Source organism: Rhinolophus sinicus, chromosome 17 (assembly GCF_057876585.1).
Source record: "Rhinolophus sinicus isolate RSI-liver-muscle chromosome 17, RSI-T2T, whole genome shotgun sequence".
Classification (NCBI taxonomy): domain Eukaryota; kingdom Metazoa; phylum Chordata; class Mammalia; order Chiroptera; family Rhinolophidae; genus Rhinolophus; species Rhinolophus sinicus.
Window position 1 is genome coordinate 6071099 of NC_142517.1, and position 22830 is coordinate 6093928.

Consider the following 22830-nt stretch of genomic DNA (forward strand, 5'->3'; position numbering starts at 1 on the left):
GAGAAGGCCTGGTGCATAGCAAATGTTTCAAAATGCAAAAGCCTGTTTCGGTCAAAAATACTCCATTAGCTTGACTTCTTAGTTGGCTGTCACACATGAATCTGTTCCAGTCAGAAGGCTGTCCAGATAGAGTCAGTTTGCCACCTGAATTCTCAGTTAGTATGTTAATACAAGAGTATTTTGTGTAAATATTAAGTAAGTGTGCCTGGAAATTGATAAGTTTCAAACCAGCTACAACTTTAAAGCTATTTATTGAATATCATGTTACAATATGATTTATTGATTTATACAAATATTGGCTTTTAAGACACTGCCTATTGATTTTGTACGTAGTGCAAAAAGTACAGGTGGTCAAGTCTTCCAAATTTGGCTGAAGTAGATATGCTAAGTGAACATAAAAAAAAAAGATTTTTCAATCTCATGCTACATCATTGTACCATATGCAATGTAAATATCCAAGATTCCTAATCTTGATCACACTCATATTAACATTGATGTAAATACTGTGAAAAGAATTTAATAGTGCAACAGAAAAACTGTAAACATGCCTGTGGCATTATTTTCCTGTCGATTATAACACAATATACAATTAAAAACACGTATGATAACTAAAAGGGCTAATATCTAACTACACTAATGTAATTTTTAAGAATATGAAACTCTAAAACAACCTGCCATGAAATTATCAGCAGAGAAAAAAAAAAAAAAAAAAACTTCCTGAATAATTAAGGACAAAATCCTCTTGTGCATTGAGGCTTCTCTTTAAATCGTTATGACTTTACCCCCATTATTCTCACCCATGCATTAGATGTTTAGTTCCAGATCAGAGGTTTTAGTCACATTTTCTATTTAATGGAATGACACTTGAAAATGTGGGAACATCAAGAGATGACCAGATTTGCTGTCATCCATATCATCATTTCAGCAATCATTTGATTCCAAACTACTTTCACTATTTTTTCTGAGTCCCATGTTCCCAATCCTATAGAACAAAATAGAAGTGAGCATTCTTTTGTGGAAGATTTGCTCTCTTAATTGCAAATGTCTTTCATTGGTAATTTCCACAGTTATGCTTGAATAGCCAGGGCATGTGTGCCTCTGTGGACACATATGTGGGCTCATGTACATCCATGCAGCGACTACACAATTATAGTCACATTCTTCAACTCAATTTGCAAGTCCATCCTGGTTGGAATGAAATGGGAATTCACCTTTTGCGTATTTAGCCAATCCTAGCCCATTCACTCTCTGTTGTAAAGAAATGCAGGGTGCCTAAATTCTGCCAAAGGCAAAATGTTACCTCTGTAACACAGAGTTGCACAAGATTTATTTACATACTGAGTGCATTCTTTACACGTTATCAGATTATCAAATTTTGTTCACGCTTCAAGGAGTCATCTGTGTATGAATTACTTATCCTCAGCAACTCTTGTTCCTCGTGTTCGCATCAACCATCTAGATTGCAACATCTGAGCATATTTCTGATTATTACGCAGCTTAAATTTTCTTCTGTACTAACCATAATCAACAAGGATGTACTTATCATGGATGAGACAACAATTACTCTCCAAAGCTTTATTTGCCTTTGGAATGTCAGTGGCAGTTCCTTTGTGGCTAAGGTATTTTAATAAGGAATGAAATGACTGAAAGGAATATTGGCCCATAATAACGAACCGAAGAAAGGACAGATCTGGAGGTCATGTGGACATGGACCCCACAGAGTCCCATGGATTCAGAAAGTTACTTGGAAAACACTGCCCAGAGAGGAGCTTTTCAGGCTCTCGTTTGTACATGAAACACTTGGGGTTCTTGTTAAGATATAGACTCCGATTCTCTAAGTCTGGGTGGGGCCTAAGAGTTTACATTGCTAATAAGCTCCTGAATGGGGCTGAGGCAGCTGTTCTGTGAGCCACATTTTGAATTAAAAGGGGCTTGTACAGTCCAACAAAATGTAATAGCATCATCTCCATTTGTATATATTTTCACAACTGTTAATTCCTGATGTGGTCGATTTCACTCTACATAATTAAATCCACTGAAAAGAGGTAAAAATGGAATTATTATATTTTGTGAGTACAGAGTCCCCGTTCTTCTTTTTCAGTATCACCAGATAGACTCGTTATATATAACATGTTCTCTATTTGAAAAAAAATGTGTTAAAGCAATGGTATAAGTGAATACTGAACCACATTTCAAGTCTCGGCCGTTATGGCCATTATGTCTTTGATACTTGAACTGAATAAATACCTTATAATATAGCTGACATCCTTGTATAGAAATACCCTGCCTTTCAATATCAGAATTGCGAAGTATGTGTCCATTCAGCAGGATGTTTTTGCAATTGCTCTACACCAAGTTCTTTGAAATGTAGCCCCATTTTAGAAAATTTGAATTTTGAGAGTTCACTTCAAAGCGTTTACCAAAGGAACGCTCTCAAACGTGGAGATTCTTGTTTAGCCACCAAATCATCAAAAGAAAATATGGGTTTTGCACGCCTATGCTGTTTTTCAGTGATTCCACACATTTTTGTTTTCGCAGCGACCTTCACGTTTGAAGGGAGTGCAGATGTGGAAACAGCACGTGGAGTTAGTTAAATCAAGGCGACACCACTGCCATCAGACGTTGCTCTGTTGTAACAGAAGAGTCCTTAGCTCTCTTTCCCTCTGATCCTCCTGCCTGTACTTCTCCTCAAGTTTCTGCTTCTCAGAATCCGCGCAGTAAAACGTGTTATCCGGGCTCTTCCGGATCTGTTCGAACTGACTGAAATCAGCCACATACTTTCCATTTTTTGAGAGAGAAACCACAGGCACAAACTCAAATCCCCAGTAGATCTCCTCGGGGATGTAGGACGTGCGGCTCTGGCAGACAGCGCTGGTGGATTCCACAGTGGCATTGAGGAGGACCACAAGTTCAAAGTCTTTCTCCTTCAGATTTTGGGGAGTGAGATCTCTCAGGGGGCTCGTCTCATCCAGCACGTGGTAGAATGTCATGGGCAAAATGAGGAAGGGACTCTCTGAAGAGGAGTCCACATGGAATTTGACGGTGGCTTGGTTGAGGAGGATCTGCTCCCCCTCCTTGGTGACGTGGGTCTGGAGGAGCTTTCCAGAAAGCTGGCACTGAATCAGGAGACTCTTCCTCATATTGGCCACCTGGATCACCAAGCACAGCTTTCCATTCTGCTTGGTGATGACAGCACAGTGGCTGAACTTGATAGTCTCTGCCCGCTTTTTGGGTCTGGCAATTTTGGCCAGGAAGGTGCCCGTGATGAAGATCTCAATCAAGGTCGTGATGACCAGCTGGGCAACCAACAGGAAAATGGCATGAGGGCATTCCTCCGTGATGGACCGGACGCCATAGCCAATAGTGGTCTGGGATTCCAGGGAGAAGAGAAATGCTCCCGTGAGAGAGTCCACTTTCATGATGCAGGGGGTGTGATTTGAAATAGGCTCACTCAGTTCTAAGTCCCCGTGAATGAACGCGATGGCGTAGTAAATCACTCCAAAAAGAAACCAGGTCATCACGAACGTAGCAGCAAACAGGGTGAGCTTATACCGCCACTTCATGTCGATAACGGTCGTCCACAAGTCTTGAAGGTAGAGTAAGTAGATGCCATCCACTTTGTCAATCCTCACATTGCTGTGTCCACTTTTGGACATGACCCGGGGTCTGTTGGACTTGAGTCCAGCTCCAGCAGTGTGCTTCACCAGCGGAGTACTGGCCATGCTAATGTGAAGGGGGTCCATTGTCAGGCTTTTGGGACCGCCTAAGGAAAGGACAAAGAGAGACATCTTATGTTGTCATAGGTGGTAGAACATCCAGAAAATAGAAATAGGATAATCATGTGAAACAAGTATGAATGTCTTCGGACGTATACAAGAGACTTCTGCAGGCCAGACTAATCGACTTGTACTTGAGGAAGAAAGTAGGGTGATGGGAGGAACATAGAGCCGGAGACAAGCAAAGCTTGATTAAATGCTGACTCTCCAATTTATTTGCTGTGTGACCCAGAATGAGCTATTTAACCTCTCTGGAGCTCAGCTTCCCAATCTGTAAAATAGGAATAAAGTCTGCGCCTCAGGATTTTTGTGATTGTTAAATGAGATAATGGCTCCAAAGCGCCAACAGCGCCTCACAGTCAAAACCGATGCTAATCTTCTCTTTTGATCATATTCCCAGAGTATAATATTTGTGTATATTCAGCTACCATGGATTTCCAATATTTAAAAATAAGTTGACTGAGCCTAGGGTTAAAACTGACATAACTAAAATTTACCATCCCTAAGATAGTTCTTGATATAGCAATGGAAAACACTAATACAAACTTTAAAAATGTGGGTAGTTTTAATAAAATTTTTAAAAACTTACACTTTTGCATGACAGTCCTTATAATTTAGAATTCATGACCTCTCTCAGATTTCCATTATATTGGAAAAGAGTAAGTTATTAAAAACCCAAAGCAAACACATAGTGAATAATTATGCTTGATTAATGACTTAATCGATATGCTGGTTACCTTAGAAGTGCTATCAATACACCATTTTGGGTGTGACATTTAGGTATGGCACAAAAATTCTGCCTTACTTCTTTAGAATTAAGTAGAACCAACATAGGAATCTATTTTAAAGAGTCAATGAACAAGCAAATAAGTACAAGCACCCAACAGTGTAGCAGAACAGACCTACCTAGAAGAAGTACAAGGCTCCCACCCCACACTGAGCCCTGCGTTGACAGACAGAAACAATCTGGGTGTGAGGCCACACAGCATCTTATAGTACCTGCCCAGTGATTGAGATAATTTATCCTACATTCCTTGAAAAAGATAATATGAGTGATTACGGGGAACTTACCTTGTTGGCAAGTTTTTTCCCACTTCACTGGTATTTTAAGAATTAGAAAATTCCCCCATTAATAAGGAACTGGTATGCAGTGGCCTGTGATTCATGCAATAAATAATCTTTGCTGTTAGCACAGCATTATGTCATAGAAGTATTGAAAATAATCCTCTGAGCTGGCCTGTTAGCTCAGTTGGTTAAAGCGTGGTGCTGGTAGCACCAAGGTTGCTGGTTCGATCCTGGGATGGGCCACTGTGAGCTGTGCCCTCCTTAAAAAAAGGAAAAGAAAAGAAAAGAATCCTCTGGGCGAATCCCTTGAAGGAAAGCAAAGCTATAGCCATCATGGGCTAATACTTGAGGGTGCAGTGGATGTATTGGGTTCTTTAATTTTCCTGTTACATTATCAGAAGTGTGTCATTTACTGAATGTCCCTTGAAATGATTTGTTTTTTTCCCTCAGAAAGTCACTTTTTCATCACAAAGAGGGGCCATAAGTTATTCAGAATTTATTTTACTCATTGAAGCCTGTTCAATTTGAAGAAAAGTACAGGGTATAAACTGGTGAGCATGGTTTCATCAGACCCTCAGCAGCACTTCTCTGGGACCAAGAGGGAAGTGAGCACGAGGAAAGTTTGGAAACAAAATGCCACGCTGGCATGCCCAAATGCATAGTCAAGCTCAGAACACGCGCACTGCTAAGGACAAAAGACAAGTAACTGCATGCACGTTTTTTTGTTTTGTTTTGTTTTTTAAGAAACTGCTAAAGGAAAGTGCATGCCATTCAATCCAATGCAATAAAGACAGAGGCTTAGGTTTTTGAGCGTGAGTGATACACAAATGTCCTGTGGGCATGAGCAAAGCTGCAAGCTCAGCCATCCGCCAGATTCTGGAAAACTTGGCCCTATTTATGGGAAGGCAGTGCCATGAAGCTTCTGTTTTAATCTCTCTCGAGGGGGAAACAGGCCAGGCTTGGGATGAGCTGGATCTTTCCTCTTTCTGCTGAAAGCTCCTTTACTGTATTTCTGCACATCTAGTTAATGCCCCCAGTAACACCTCCTTTCAGAAGGTAGTGGTCATAAATGGAGAAATAAGACATACAGCCTCTGGGCAGCTCTTAGGTTTAGCACCTCCCTGTGGAAACAAGCAGCTGGGTGATAGCAGTCCCAGGGTAAAAACCTTCTCCCTCCCTCTCAACACCCTATGACTTTAGCTCCGTTTACTACCTGGTCACTTATGCAGCTGGTCAGAAACCGTCTTCTTCAAAGCAGGTGCAAAGTCGTCGTTCCCCGTCACCCACCTGGCTACCATGGGATTCTGCTCCTGCCTGAAAGAAAAAGGAACACATGTTGTCCACAGGTGTTTACAAAGAAATTGACCCAGCGAAACTGCCTTTTAACAATTCCCCAAGGGCTAGGGCACTAGCACTCACCTTCTAAGCCCTGGTAATCTGGCATGATGCCAGAATAGAGGCTCAAGGAGTGTTTTAAGAATTAAACTAAAGCCCCAATCACAGCCCTCACTATAGAATCCCCACCCTCTGGAGGAAGCTCCATAGTAAAACACCCTGGAAAGAGGGTTAACTCACCCCCATTGAGGCTCACTATCAACTGAGCGGCAAACAGGGAGGCAGGAAGGGGAAGTACAGAGGAAGTAAACAGTGAGAGTTGGAAGGGAAGAGTCGAGAATATTTTTACCGCCTGTGGAAACGCATTATTATTGTTGAGTCATAGAACATTAGAGTTGAAAAGATTGTCAAAACCAGCGCATTTGACACATTTTTTCAAACGAGGAGACTGAGACCTGGGAGGTTGGAGTGACTTGCCTTCATCAAACAGATGGTTCATGGCACACAAAAAAAACAAAAAAACAAACAAACAAAAAAAACGAGGACAAAAGACTTTAGAAGGTAGCCAGAGTTCTTCAAACTTAAACCTCCAAAGTTTAATGTAATCTGTTCTAAATTCAAGAGGTTCTTTTGCATCCTACTTTTCTGAAATACTTCTTTGTAAGCTACACACACACACACACACACACACACACACACACACTCTTTTTTATCTGTCTTACACAAAGAAGCATACATACACTTCATAGTTCTTTTTCTGATCCACCAATTATTGTAAATCATTACAATAATTACTCTTTTATCATTTAAGTAGTCCCACTTATCACCCTGTAAAGACTTTTACACACTCAATTCTCCCCCTGTGTTAGTACGTTTGGCAAACAACCTCTTTATCATCATTCTGTTAGGATTTAGCATCAATCTCACGGGTATGCTTCCTTTATCATTTTCCCTTTGTTATGTGCTCATAATTTATAGTATTTTATTCTTTGATGATATTTATTTCATTGTTAATACACACTCTTATTTCATATAATTTTATGTTACTGCCTTAGATTTTATTTTTTTCCTTAGTGATTCTGCAATCTACCTGGCTTCACTTCTAAATTGTTAAGGAACAATAACAGTCTCCCAAAAGCTAAGGATAGAAAAAGGAGAAAAGATATTCCCTTCTAATTTCCCCTCTCCTGACCCCACAAAGAAGCAATATTCCATACAAACCATTAGTAAGTTTCCTTCGTCTCTGGGAAATTCTATTTATTTCTCCAGTTTTCATTATATTGTTCCAACATGTGGGTTGGGATTGTAATATTTAGAATTGCGATATCTTTATTGAAGTGCAGTGCTTGAAATTATTGAGTGGAGAGGTCAATATTACGCTCTCTTACCTCAAGCTAACAAAATATACATGGCATGAAGACATTTAGTAATTATGAGGTGTAGCATTTGTTTTCTGAAGAGAAAGAAAAGAAAAACACATTTTCTGAAACAGAAATAAACAGCAGGCACATTGGAAAATGTATTTAGCTATATGAAGAACTACCTATCCAATGTTGGGGACAAAACAATGGGAATGGAAAAAATGGAAAGCGAGTTCCCATCACCATCCTCAGGGAGGAAACAAATTCTATCAAAGAAAAGGGCTGTTTTCAAAGAATGGATGATCGTAGAAATCAAGCATAGTGAGCCGGAACACACTGTCTTGCCAGGGGAAAATCAACGTGTAAATGGTCAAGAAAGCCACTGACCAATTAGAAGAAATATATATGCAAATAACAAGCATGAATAAATTCAGAATAGAGCCAGCAGTGGTCCAAAGGGGGAAAGATGCAGACAGATAATAATAATAGCAATAACAAAATAATAAAATAAAGATTCACATACGTAATCATAATAAAGTTCCAGATCAATAACAATAATTAATAATAATAAAGTTCCAGATCAATAACAGATCGATTGTTATTATTGATCTGAAACTTTATTATGATTACTGGTGTGTGCAGTGCCATGTGCCAGCAACTGTTCTAAGTGCTTTCCATGTGTCAAATTAATTAACCCTCACACCAATCCTGTGAGTAAGCCCCAGGAGGAGGGAACTGAGGCACCGAGAGTGTGACTCACCCAAACTCCCAACAGCTGGCATGTGACAGCAGTGCCCCTGTGAAGCTCCAATGTCCACGCTCTCCACCCCCCTGACAAAGGTGCTCAGGCTTTAGCTGCATCAGAACCCCCGGAAGGCTTGGAGAGTTTCTGATTCAGTAGGGTTTGGGCTGGAGCCCAAGAATTTGCGTGTCTGGCAAATTCCCAGGTGCCGCTGCTGCTCCAGGAACACACATTGAGAACCACCATGCTATGACATACAGGTTGAGTGGTATCAGTAGCTTTTCCCCCCTTGATGAAGACTCTTATCCCCTCATTTTTTCTTAGCATTCTAAAATTGCACACAAGCATTGAAAACTTCTGTTTATTAGTTTTCAGAATGTCCAATCGACACCATCCTTACAGATGACTGCCACCTACTCAATGGGACAATGTGTTCATTTTTTAAAGCACTAAAGAATTCTTTTTTTCTCTGTTGAGTCAAATTTTGGAAGTTTTCAATTTGCCTGTTCTGGGAAAAACTTCATTCTGTGTTCCATGGTGGGCTAACAAAGTATTTGTACCTGCAGGAAAATAACTAATAAAAAAGTGAGGGAGACAGCGATTTCCCCAAACCTGGAGTTTCTCAATCAGGCCTCCTTCCATGCACCTACAGACGAGGTGGTGAGGGATGGAGGAATGAAATCCACATCAAACCATAACTTTGGGTTTCCAAACTAAAAGTCAAACTTGAGGGGATCTGACTTTAAAGCTCTAGCGAAACAACTTCCTGTTTGTAAAAAAAAAAAAAATTGCTTAGAAATTTTCCTGGACGTCAAATGTTTCTGACAAAACACTTTTTTGATGATCTCTTTCTTTGCTGTAAATCCAAAATACCTGGATTAAATTTCACTTTCAGGATACACAGGTTTAAATATTAAGTAGAGAAAGAAATGCTTGACGAGAATGTACTTGGGGTTCACTGAACTCAAAAGGTTTTAAAAATCATTGAAAATAAAATCAGTGAGGCTTAGCTATCCTTTCTTTGGATCCTGTGACTGTGGCCACACAAGCTCATGCACTGAGACCTTTGGTTTTGGCCTCCTGCCATGTTCCTCCCTGCTCTTCAAAGCCGTCTAGAACTTGCTTCAGTGGCTGGTCTGGCTGTCCTTAAGCCACTTCTTGACTTCATCCATGTCAACTGAGGACACGGATGGTTTGGCCCAGGTGGCCTCAGAAATGAGCATGTTCATTGAAAAAGAATGAGGTGGCTACAGTTGACTCTGAGCAGATTTCAAAGCATGGCCCTTTGGTTCTTATCTGCTGGGAAAATTACCGCACACCCACTTTTTCCCTCAGGTCATGCACAACTAAGGCTGGCTGGAAGGAATGGCAGCTCCTGGGAGCCTGTGGAACTGGTCCTTCTTCTCTAGAAGAATCGTAAGGATCTGAGGAGAAGCACCAGCTGAGATTAGGGCAAGTTCGCCATGTAGGTTCCTGTGTCTTAAAGACCAGTGTTTTGAAGATGTGAACTGGGAACCTAATTGGTAGAGCTGTGGTAGTTTTTGTTGTTGTGGCTGATTGTTGCTTCCAGTTATTGGCTGCCACTCCCGGATGGGTCCATCCATAAAAAGTCCCTCCCTGGGGTTGTCCCTGTGTATGTGTGTGTGTGTGTGTGTGTGTGTGTGTGTGTGTGTGTGTGTGGTGGAAGGGATTGTTTTCACTCTTTTGTGTAAGAGGTGGTCATGTGACTGTTTTGGCCAATGGAACGTGAGCCTCAATGACTCATTCCACACCTGAACAGAGGCATAGACCAGTGGCTTGGTCTTGGGTGAGGCTCCCATTGGACCGTTCCTTCTTCTGGGGAGTGGGAAGACGGAGAGACTTGGAGCCAAGCTCCAGTGTAACCAAAGCTGACTTGTGACATGTAACACAGGTCAGAAAAAACTCTTTTTGCCATAAGCCATTGAATTTTTGGAATTGTTTGTTAGTGAGGCAAACCCATGTAAAAGCCTGACCACAGACACACACCTTCTACATGTTTTTGTATCTTAGGATTAGATGCCTCACCCCAAAGCTACTGTATTTAAAGGAAACATGTAAAGTCTTCAAACATCCCTAATGTAAACTCGGAATGTACTCTCAGACTAGAAAAAGAAATCCATCAATGTAATGGAATATTACTCAGCCATAAAAAATAATGATATCTTAACCATTTGTGATAATTTAGATGGACCTAGAGGGTATTTTGCTAAGTGAAATAAGTCAAACTGAAAAAGACAAATACCATATGAGCTCACTGATATGTGGAATCTAAAGAACAAAATAAATAAACAAAACAGAAACAGACTTATAGATACAGAGAACAAACTGATGGTTGCCAGAGGAGAGAGGGGTTGGTGAGCTGGGTGAAAAAGATAAAGGAGTTAATAAATACAAATTGGTAGTTATAAGTCACTGGAATATAAAGCACAGCATAGGGAATATAGCTAATAATGTTGCAACTACCGTGTTTCCCAAAAATAAGATCAGGTCTTGCATTAATTTTTACTCCAAAAGATGCATTAGGGCTTATGTTCAGGGGATGCCATCCTGAAAAATCATGCTAGGGCTTATTTTCCAGTTAGGTCTTATTTTCGGGGAAACACGGTATGTATAGTGCCAGGTGGGTACTAGGCTAATTGGGGGGATCACTGCATAAATTATATAAATGTCTAACCACGATGCGGTACACCTGAAACTAATGTAAAATAATATTAAACGTCAACTGTAACTGAAATCAATGAATAAATACATAAATAAATAAATAATAAATAAAATCCAAATTAGCAAGATTCCAAAAGGCAACATAGATAAGAAATAGAAAACCTGAATAATTCTTCTCATTAAAATACTTTTAAATCAGTATTTAAATTTGTCTTGACAACTTTTCAGGATGCGGTATAAGGGCCTTAGATACTATCAGCGTAATATTATGTGGAACAAGACACCCTTGGTTAACGATGTGGTGGCCTCAGGATTTGTGATGACAGACACACTGGATGGTGCTGGGGGCCGTTATCATTATATGGTTGATAGTTTTTATTTGAGAAGGGGGTATTTAAAAGGGACCGGACACTTATCAAAGCAATTACAGACAGTATTCTACTTAACCTTTCTCTTTACCTTCCTCATTTTCTGAATGAGGAAACTAAGCTTAGTGAGACTAGATAATTCACACAAGTTTATAAAGTTAATACATGGAGGGGCATGTTGATAAACTATCTTTTTGAGTCCGGAGTCCATGCTTCTTACCTCTGTCACTAGTTCCCTACATTCAGGAATCATTCGAATTACCTGGGAGTCTTAAAAGGCACATGGCTGGAGAGTCTCTGATTCGTAAGTCTACAGGGGAGCCTGAGAATCTGCATTTCTACTAAGCTCCCAGGGGACGCTGACACTGCTAGTCTGGACACTACATTTTGAGTGTATGATCTACACTCTTTACCACCTAATAAATTCTATAGAATATGTAGGAAATTCACAGGCACATAAATTGGGTTGTCTAACAGTTCAGGTTCATTACGTTCAAACACAGGAATGAGCCCTTCAGTGTGAGAAGGAACAGAAAATCAATGGAGTTGAATATATAAATCTGACAGCTGCAGGGTGGAGTTTCCAGTTAGCCAGAAGAAGTGTGCTATCTTCACAGACAAAAGTTCAGTCATACTGTTTTGGGGAAAAAAAATGAGCATTGCTGGGAAAAGGAAAGCAATCGGTTGAAAACTGCTCTGAAGTTTCTGTTAGGATGGTGGGTACCAACCTAGAGAAGCTCAGAGGCCAGAGGGCAGATCCTGGAGTCTAGAGCCGAGAGAGCTGAAGCTGGATGGATCTTAGCATTCTTCTTGTTCATCCTTCCCCCAACTGTGTGGTACAGGTGTTCCCCAAATAAAGTGATCTGTGGTCAGATGATTTTGGGAAGCATTACCTACCAAACCCTGAACACTCCACTGTTTGCACCCGCTGGAGATTCATACCACACATTTGTATATCACAGGGTCTGAGAAATCCTACAGCAAAGACACCTGCTCACCTATATCTGCCATTTATCTGACATTGGGGAACACTTTAAGGAGTACCTATCTGGTCTCAGCTCTGTACTTTACACCTGGGGAAAAGAGGATCAAAAAGAGAGTGATTGTTCAAGGTCATTGAGTCAATGGCAAGGTTAGGGCTGGAAGCAAGACTTGGTGCTTTTGAGTTCATTTTATGGCCAGATCTCTCCCTTGGTTACGAAATGCCTTGATATGAGCTGTGCATCGCACCGGATCCTGAAGACAGGGCAGCACAGAATAGGACACCACCCACCCACCCCCACCTGCAGCATCACCATCCGTTGGGCGTTGATTACAAATGCCAGTTCTCGGGTCCCAGTCTTCTGCTACTGAATCAGAATCTCTACAGTGTTGCCCAAGAATCTGTGTCTTAAAAAGAAGCTGACTTCCCAAAGGATCATGTGGCTAGTTTGTCAGTAAAGGCTTGGTGAGCTGGCGAGGTCTTGCCTCTGCCTTATTATACCCCGGAAAACAAACACTCCTTTAAAAACAAACGCCACATTTTGCATTGCATGGGAGCATCTAATGATCCAATTTGCCTCTGCAGTCAAATATTTAGCCTTTTCCCTATGTTTCCATTCCATTATTATTGTTTTGAATTCCATAAGTACTAAAAAAAAAATCCTTTTCCTTCTCTCAATGTGGTCTGCGTAGTTATACCCTTTACTCTTCAATGCAGATTCTTTTTTAATTTTTTTCATTCCATAGAACATTGACCTTTCTCCACTCAGCAAAGACAAGTTTAAACAGATACTGGGTTCCACAGGAGACTCATTTTCCATTTTCCATGGCAAAGAATCTGAGCACTGGAATAAGTCAGAGGTATCATTTGCTGAATATTTTTGTAAAGACAGTTTAATTTCAGGCCCTTTATTTGCGAGAGACTTGGCTAACCCAAATAAAACATTATACATCTGTCTGTTGTTACGAGTGACCAACTTCAGCTGAACATTATTACTTAATAACAGCTAACTTTCCTATAGAGTAAGAAAGTGCCTCAGCTAAAGAGCAAATGGAAATTTCCTTTGGTTTACCACCCTTGGTCTCTCCGTGCTCCAACATGTGAAGAACTTGGGTAATAAGCATATTCTCCCCTCTAATCACAGCATGGCTTGGACATGCATTGTTGTAAGATGACTGGTAAAACAGGAAAATTTATGTCTGAGGGGAAAAAAAAAAAGCACAAGGCGAATTGTGTTGCATTATCCTCCCTCAGGCACTGCCCCCAAGTTTCTCTTCAGGGAAGAGATTTCGTTAACTAGCTCAAGGAATCAAGTCTGGATTAGTTCGAATGTAGCACAGAGAAGGTGGCACAAAACTGCCATTTAGATAAAGAGAAGGAAATGCAGAGAGTTTGGGCTCGTCTGACCTTAACCTGAAATGTCAGAATGGAAGCCATCTGTTTTTGCAGAAAGTACTCGTAGAGAAACAAGTGTTTTATTTACTGCAGTCTATGTAATGAAACTTCAAACTGGTCTTAGATGGAGCATTAAAAGAGGAAGAGAAAAAAATAACGAGAAGCAAGCAAGGACGTTCGTTTTCTCTCACTCGAATCTCTGGACTTGAAAGTTACTTGAGACTAGATCACTTTGTTTTTACAAGGCATCATTATATAATTTTTCTCAAATGGAATTTCCCGTAAATAAATCTCTCCTTTGCTAAGACATTGAATCTACCACCTTTAACCACTCACATCTTTCTTTGTTTCGCATTTATAATATATATTTTTTTACCATGATGAAGACATAGAAATATACAAAGAGTATCACATTATAAATATACGTACCGACTTTGGGCTGGCTTGTTTTTCTGGTTTCATGCTGACTACTTATTCTTCTGTTTACAATAAATTTGGAATTGTTGGTCTCTATCGATTGATGATTAATAGACTTTGGTGTGATTCACCTGAATATGAGGGTGGAAGTCTTCTCCTTGGTGATTTCTATGCTCATTATTATCATGATTGGAATCTCATCCCAGACAAAGGAAATTATGACTTTTGCTTCCCTTGGAACCACGTTATTTAACAATGGGACGAACGTCAAAAGGTTTTGAAATTCAGTTTCGCTGTCAGTCTAAACTTTGACCACATTTTTCTGATATAGTAACTGGATATCACAGCCTCTCAGGGGAACACAGTTAGTACCAAAATTTTTGGATTGTGGTCAATTGACTTTAAAGACTGGTGATGTTTCTGAGTCACCTCCTTGTCCCAAAGTTGAAAACATACACGCTTGTGATAGTAAGACAATTTCAAACTTCAACATCCCTTCACATTCAAAGTCTGAGACCTTCGACAGATCTAATGTCCATCAGTAAACAGTGTAAGAAAACATAGTCTAACCATCTGCAGTTAATTAGCTGGAGGACTATTGGCCCATTTTTTTTTTGGTGTTTTTAGGGTTGCCAGGTAAAATACAAGATGCCCAGTTAAAACTAAATTTCAGATGGAAAACAACTAATTGTTTAGTGTAAGTATGGCCCGTGAAGTATTTGATACACACGTATACTAAAAATCATTCCTCGTTTGTCTGAAATCATATATATGTACGATACAGATAAAGCACAAAGGAGTCCTATGTTTTTATTTGCTGAATCTGGCATCTCCAGAGAAGAGCAAATCTATGCTCAAGAGTAGCTCAGAAGGTCAAAAAACTTAAAGACCAGGTTTAACGTACAAACATCATTCTTAGAGAAACAACAACCCAGATTTTCTCAGTACTAGGAACCTTGGAAACAAATACAGCTTCTGTGGATGAGAGAAACACATTCTCGCGCATTGCACACCAGAGGTATCCGCAAGTCTAGTAAGCTAGTCTCTTTTTAATATTTTTAGCTTGGGATTTCTTAACCAGTTGTGTGTTATGGTCCTTTCTGGAGGACTGGTAAGGTGTTTAAATAGATACAAATGTGTTTAAATAGATACAAATAAAATAGCTAGGATTACAAAAGACACCGATACTATTATAATACACTCATTGAAATACTTTTAAAAATCAAAATTATGCTTCTTTTTTAAACCCTAATTAATAAAAACTAACATTTTGAAGGTATGGTGAACAGAAATGTTAAAGACCATTGAAACAGCTGCAGTGTTATGTTGAAATATTGTGATTTTTCTACTACTATGATCAAGTCACAATTTGGGCTAAAATGATTGCAGTGTGTTGCACATTCATTGTAAAATCAGTATAAACTTCCTTAGAGGTGATTGAGAAAGACTGTGTCTCTTTTTCTCTTCATCCTAGATCCCGGGTCCTCCTGAATTCTACCCCTCATCTCTTCATCCCCCATGGACCTGGGTTTAAACCCTGCTGTGAATGAGGTTCCTACATGCAGCCATCCTGATAATGTCACAGAAACCAGGGCAACCTATCAAATCCTTCTTGATCAATTTCCCCATAGATGCTCGCCTGACATTTTTAACAATTAGGCCTCCAGTACGAATAGTCGGGACACTTAGCAATTAGAATCACAAATTCCCTGTCCTGTCGGGCTTTACCACAGTAAGCGTGCTAGCAGTGACCATCACACTGGTGCTGACGTAACTGGAACAACAATCCCAGTGGGGAGACATCCCAACCCCCACTATTATGGAAGTAATGGTACAGTTTCTTCTTACATGGTAACAAAGGAAGAAATAACAGCGCAGGTACACACGTCATTCCCCGTCTTCGTAGCCTCACATGTCACATTTCTCAGAATTGTGAAGCTGGATTTTTACTGTTCATATACGGTTCAGTGACATGCAACTTTATATAACCATGGTCTCATGATACCCTGACCGGAAAAAAAAGAAAGCATACTCATCTACAGAGTAGTCATTCAGACAATACTCCCCTTCATAAATCCCTCAGCGGCCTGCACTGCTGACAGGATGAGTCCCGGACACCTTGGCAAAGCAAAACACTCTGAAGCCCTGACTCTCAGTCCCTCTGCAGCTTTTCTCCCTTCAGGATATGGCCTGGGTGTGTGCTTTTCCGCAAACAGCTCAGTGCCCGGGAGCTGCCAGTCCTTCCTGAAGGTTCTCCTTCTCTCCCCTTCTCGGTTAACTTCTACTTGTCTTTCAAAATTCAGGTTGAACGTCACCTCCTCTGTACTTAGAAAAGATTAAACACTTCTTCAGAGGCAGCGTAGTGTAAAGGTTAAGAGTACAGGGTCCTGCTTCTAGTAATAGTAGCTGTGTGACGTTGGACATCTTACTGAACCCTCTGGGACTCAGTTTCCTCATCTGCAGAATAGCGATGACAGTAAATCCTGAACATCGAGAGGGTTGTGTGAGCTTCGAATACATAAAGCACCACAAGACTTTGCCTGCTCACACTCATTATTACATGAGCCAGCTATTATTACTTTATATGTTTCCAATAAACAAAATACATAAAATACAACTTACCAAAAGGAAACTACATTTACCACAGGTAACGGCAGCGATTATAGAAAGTTCTTGAAAATCAGTAAGAACCTCCTTCCCCCCAACAATAACACATAAATATACAATTCAATGAGATTTAAAAGGTGAAAAGACACTTGAAGGTATTTCAACAACATGTATTACTTCCTTCATACACCGAGTTTACTGAGTGCGCGTATGTGCGGGGTGCTGGGGCTCCAGCAGTAAGACTGATGTGGCCATTGCAGGGCGGGGGGTGGGGGTCACTAAGTAAACCATGAGCCGAGTTATTTAAAGACGTTTGTGGGGAGAACGAGGAAGAAAATCAGGGCTAGATGAGAGAATAGAACATGGAGAGTATAATGTGTCCCAGTCTGGGTTCCAGCTTGCCCTCCTCGGGGCAGGGGTGGCATTAAGGTGGGGACATAAAGAATGAGAAAGTGGGCTAGGACAGAGATGAGTGATCTGGGCAGAGGGACACATGGTGTTTGCAAAGACCCGCGGTGGCGAGGAGCTCACACCTTCCAGGAAGTGGGGCAGGGGATTGAGCAGGAGAGGGTGGAGAGGGGTCAGGCAGGAGTTTAGGGCAGAGCCATGCCATAGGGCGAGGTGGGTTCCTTGGAGACCGTCACCTTCATCTTATGAGAATAAGATGCCTCTCAGGGCTTCCATCACGGAGGAGATAGGATCAGACTTGCTTTTTAAAGTCATCCTTTTTAATACAACATGGAGAAAGGATTGGACAGAGGCAAGCATAGGTGCTGAAAGTCTGGTTGACCGGTGCTTTCAGTAATCCAAGCCTAGAATACTGATGCCTGGAAAAGGACGGGGCCAGTAGGCTGAGAGAAGCAAGGGGCTCTGAGTTACCTGTTCCAGAGAGCCAGTGGGCATCTCTAACAGGTGGCTGGTGGGGTGATGTGGAGAGGCAGAGGAGGTCTCAAAGATGATTCCTGGCACCCTGGCATGAAAATAAGGGCCTGGGATGGGCGGTATTTTACTGATTCGAAGGACACTGGATCTTCCTCTGCAATGTAACAATCATTCATCTGTTATCACATAGCCAGGTGGTTGCAATGTTTTGCTATCTCGGTTTGGAACTCACTGGGTACTTAATGTCAATGCGGGAGGAGCCAGCCTGGGGAGGTGGGGAGTGCACAGGGGACTGCCTGAGATACCCCGCAGAGATGAGACCTGGGGTCTCTGCTGACGGGTCGGATGTTCAAGAGAGGGCTGGTCAGGAGGGACGCCTTTCGTGTTTTAAGTCCACAAATGGAATTAGAAACATGTAAGCGAATGAGATTCTCTCAGACATGGGGTGTGGGAGAGGCAGTCCCAGACTGAGGCTTGGGCAGCCCCGCGGCTGGGGAGAGTTGGGGGCACTGGCACTTGAGACCAAGAAGGAGCCACGGGTCCAAGAAACACAGCTTGTCACTGAGCAGAGATTTTAAAGCCATGTTAGCACTCCGTATGGACACGCACGCAAACATGGATGGCTTTGGACATGGCTCCTCATAGAGAAAGGCATAGCTCTTCCTGGTGGCGACTTGACAATGTAGACGCAAAATTTAAGACTATTTGTACTCTTTGACCCAGTAAATTTATGTCTAAGAGTTAAGGAGAAAGGTGCATCAAGGTTATGTATAAGCCTGTTCTCACTTTCATTTTAATACTAAACGTTCAAATCAACCTGGATCATGAATAACAGAGAAAGGATTTTAAATTTATAACATATTTATAAGCTGAAATATTAGGTAGTCTTTGAAAATCATGGAAAACCTAAACATATTAAATTTAAAAAAGGGATTCGATAAACCGGAATAAACAGTATAATCATTCTATTTTTCTCTTGAGTTAAGTTGAAATGAAATGCCTCTAAAATGTTAACAGCAGTTATCTCTTCAAAGGAAAACAAAATTAGGATGATTTTTCATCAGATTTTCCATTTTTATGTAGTTAATCTGAAAATTCAATTTCCCTAGCACAGACCATTCCCAAACATTTCAGATTTTACTGTAAATGAGAAGTATTTACTGTGCTCAACTGAGAAACTGTCCACACACTCTTGTGGCCAAAATGTGTGAAATAAGTTACTCTCAGCGACCTTTCGGGTACAAATCCAAGAACCGGTGTTCAGTAAGTGTTCAGGGTTATTATTTTATGTCAACTTAAGGCTTCATTTAATTGATTGAGTTAGAAGAATTTGCACTTCACCCAGGAAGAATGCTGATAAAGCAGCTTTCCTGCCCAATACCTTTGCTCAGGCAGGTCCCTTTACAGCCCAATTCCTTCCTGTGCCCTGTGCCTGGCAAACTCCTACTCATCCCTCAAGGAGGAGGATGTTACCCTGTGCGCTGCAGTGTGCTTTCTGCAATCAGGGACCCTCCTCTGGACTACAACGCAGAACACAGAAGACGGTGTCAGTGACTGTTTTCTCATGTGTCCTGTGGATGGCCACAGGTAGCACCACTCTAGAGCCTAGGAGTGAAGGGTCACTCATTCCGAGAAAAAGAAGCTGTGGGGGCCATTCAGGTTGATTTTTCTCACAGAACTCTGTTGAGAAAGCGGCCTCTGAGGCACTTTCTGGTCATATGGGTTTACCTATGGGAGAAAGCTCAAGGTCACTAGCTGACTCAGTTACAAAAAAAAAAAAAAAAAATCACTGTTTATAAATCACCACATAGTAGTACAAAGCAGTCCTGTAGTCAGCAGTTCTTTTCCAGTGTTTGGCTTATATCTGGAAACTTCCTTTATGAGAAGCATAGCTGGAAGCCAAGGTCTTGACCACTCCGGATCGTCAAAGATTCTGTGATGTTGATGTTAAGTGGAAGAGTGCTCAGACAGGAGTTTCTGACTAGTAAGAGCTGCCTCCATACACCCTCACCCTCATGGAACACTGGTGCTGGGAGTCAGTGGGTTACAAACGCTCTTTGTCCACAGGAAGAGGAGGAAAGTCACACATACACACACATAGTGATCAATGAATATTTATGAGTGAATACACACACACACATTAGTGATGAATAAAATGATCCTCTTAATTCACAAAGCCTACCCAGAAATTCATGTTTGTGTGTCCTACCAAAACTGGCAAAAGACTACTTTGGTCTAATTTGAACCATATACTTTAGCTTACTTTCTGAGTCCATTTGTACTATGCAGTAGTGATTGCAAGTATGTTTTCAAATGTCTACATCCTCTATACGGTGTAACTGGTGTCAATGAATAGTGACGTATGATTGAATTCGACAGATGCTTCCTCTGTAGCTAGGTCCACAGTCCACCCAAACATAACATAGCCCAACAGGACTCAGCCTCTAGCTACCTTGACCCCCTAAGAAAGGGCACAAGTTCATATTTAGCAAAGACAGTGGAGAGGATGGAAGAGGAAATTCCAAGGGGTCATTAAATTGGCCACTTGAAATGAGTTGGCCCCTGAATTAAACCTAGTGGGCCAATTCCTAATGTTCTCTCTTGGATTTCTTTTTGTCCCTAATTTTAGCCAAGAGATCTGATTTTTAGGGAGTGAAATTGGGAATGAGACCCTGGTTGAAAGACCTGCCCTCTGGTTTGTTCTGTGCACCATCTCCTGGTTCCCTTCATCACTGATAATAAAACATATGAAATGATGAAGGCCAAAATGCCTATCTTTGGTTGTGGTGAGAGACACGGAGTTTGACTAAGGAGAATGCCTTGTTCCACAAAGCCAAGATTGGGGAACAGAATTAATGGGTGTGAAGAAGAGATTTACGGAGGAAAGAAATGACTCTGCCTGCATCTCCTTGATGGCTGTGTGATGACTCTTCAACCCACGGGGAAAAGTCCTCTGCACACCACTCCACTCCGTCAGAGTCAATAACAGCTCACGGGGTGTGCACGTTTCATTCTGACACTTTCCTAACATTTCAGACTGTTGCTGCAGTCTTTCCCCATGTCGCTCAATTTTTCTGGCTCCTTCTCAACTCCATTTTGGTCTCCTGCTCTTCTGCCAGTCTTCTAAATGGGATTGTTCCCAAAGCTCCACACTCGAAATATTTTCTTCTCACTGAACACACACTCTTGTACCTCATATCATGGCTTAGATGCCACCTTTATTGTTCAGGAAGCTGTGTCTCCTGAACCTCCTAGACCTGTGTCTCCACCCCATATTTCTCTCTGTTACTTCCAGACCAACAGTCTAGGAGAAGTTCTCTGCTGGCTGCGTCCCTGGCTTCCTCTTGACCCTCCTCCAATCTGACTTACTTTTAAAGCCAATCTCTCTACATGCAAATATAACCTTTCAAAAATGAGAACTTGTCTATGTCAGTTCCCTGTATCCTCCCTCAAATTGTTCTTCATTTCTCACACAATAAAGTAGTAAACTGTTTACCCAATGTCCAAGTCTTCTAGGCTCTAGCCCCTGGCTACCTTTGGTCAAATCTCTGGATGTGACTACACCTATCTACCCACCTTTTCTCCCATCATCTCCCCTGCCTGGAAAGCCCATCCCAGTACCAGATCCCTCATTGCCCCCTGGTTCTTCCCATGACTAACTCCTTCTACTGCAGGTTCAGTTAAGACCCCACCTCTCCTTTACCACTATGAAGTGTAATATCTCTACACTTACCACAGGATCATGACTTTCTCTTACTGTCTCTCCTTCTAGATGGTGAGTTCTTTGAGGGCAGGGATTGGGCCACGTGCATCTGTGTACCCACAGTAACATGGGCCCGCCCATGCAGTAGGTGCTCCAAAAAGCAAAGTTTTCATGACTCATACTCATTACTCTATAAATGAGTCCATGAATAAATACATCGAAAAATTGATTAATAATCAATCCACACATTAAAGAATGAATGAATGTCAAAAACATGGCCCATAACATGTGAGCAGTTTCAAGACATTTATCATCCATGTGAAATTTTCTAAGTTGCTTCTTTGAAGTGATTCCATTTACCCATTGTTCTATCTCTGTGGAAAATGAGTTTCCGTAGTGTTGAGATCCTCTGGGGTAAGAAACATTTCCTTTTATCTGTCCTGATGCAGACACTCCTGGAACCTGTACTAACCCTTGCAGATCTCTTGGTCCGTGACTTTTATGCTGTGGTTTCCTAGTGTCCCCAAAGAGTACACGGACATTTAGATATGGCTTTTAGCCTCGAGAATGCTTTCCTCTTTATGGTATGATTAGTCACATGTGTAGTAACTTGAAGGGTTAGGGGTTTCCAATGGAGAAGCAAATGACTTCCACATGTACACTGGTTCATCATTCCTTTACTCTTTCCACCCCCAAACACACACACACACACACACACACACACACACGCACGCACGCACACACACACTATTAGCATGGACATTACTGCAGGGTCTTATTTGTCTACATTCATTTGGTGGCAAATTTTAGCAGCTTTCTCGACAACAGCTTTAAGAGACCCAAGGACTTTATTTGAAGATCACAGCATGGTCAAGAGGAAGGCTCATAGATCTGTTGGATGGGCAGGTGTTTCTCCTACTCTCCTTCAGGTCTTCCCATCGGCCATCAAACTATCACATTTGATCTCTAGGATTTGTTTATTAAAATCAAAGGAGCTAAGTTTATTTTGGACAGATGTATTACCACTCAGTCATGAGAAGTGGGACCTAATTTCTAATATGCTATTCTTATTACCACTTAAAAGAAACTATGGAATGATGGTTGAGGGAAACTGTAGAACTCACACATTGCTTAGGACTGAACATGGTGACGTGGGTCTTTGAACTCCAGTGGGATACCTCCTCCTACAACCCCCACTGTCCTGACCTGGCACTGAACTACGGCACTATTTCCTTAGAGCTGCTGCTTTTCCACAGTGACTCCTAATTGCCAACATATCAGTCATTCACTCGCTCATTTATTCAGCAAACATTTAATACTATTTAATATAACAACATCAAAGAAAGATGTTGTCTTTGAAATACATAAAGGTGAATGATGCATAGTCTTCAAAAATATACCATCTGATAGAAGAGATGACATATACATGAATTATTAATACATCAAGCAGAACAGAATACTCCATGCCTGAACACTATCTCATAGACACTTCTAACTTTTATCATAAAATGTATA

General features: G+C 41.2%; 1 protein-coding gene across 1 annotated transcript in view; it reads right to left on the minus strand.

Moving 5' to 3' along the window:
- Positions 1 to 232: 232 nt before the first annotated feature.
- The window catches only part of KCNJ15 (potassium inwardly rectifying channel subfamily J member 15), a 42807-nt gene continuing 20209 nt past the window's right edge, over positions 233 to 22830 (minus strand). Inside the window, exons 2-3 of the mRNA XM_019730322.3 lie at positions 6055 to 6155; positions 233 to 3763 (exon numbers count right to left, since the gene is read on the minus strand). Coding sequence (XP_019585881.2) covers positions 2616 to 3743 — 1128 coding nt within the window. The 5' untranslated portion in view covers positions 3744 to 3763; positions 6055 to 6155 and the 3' untranslated portion in view covers positions 233 to 2615. The remainder of the gene's footprint in view (positions 3764 to 6054; positions 6156 to 22830) is intronic.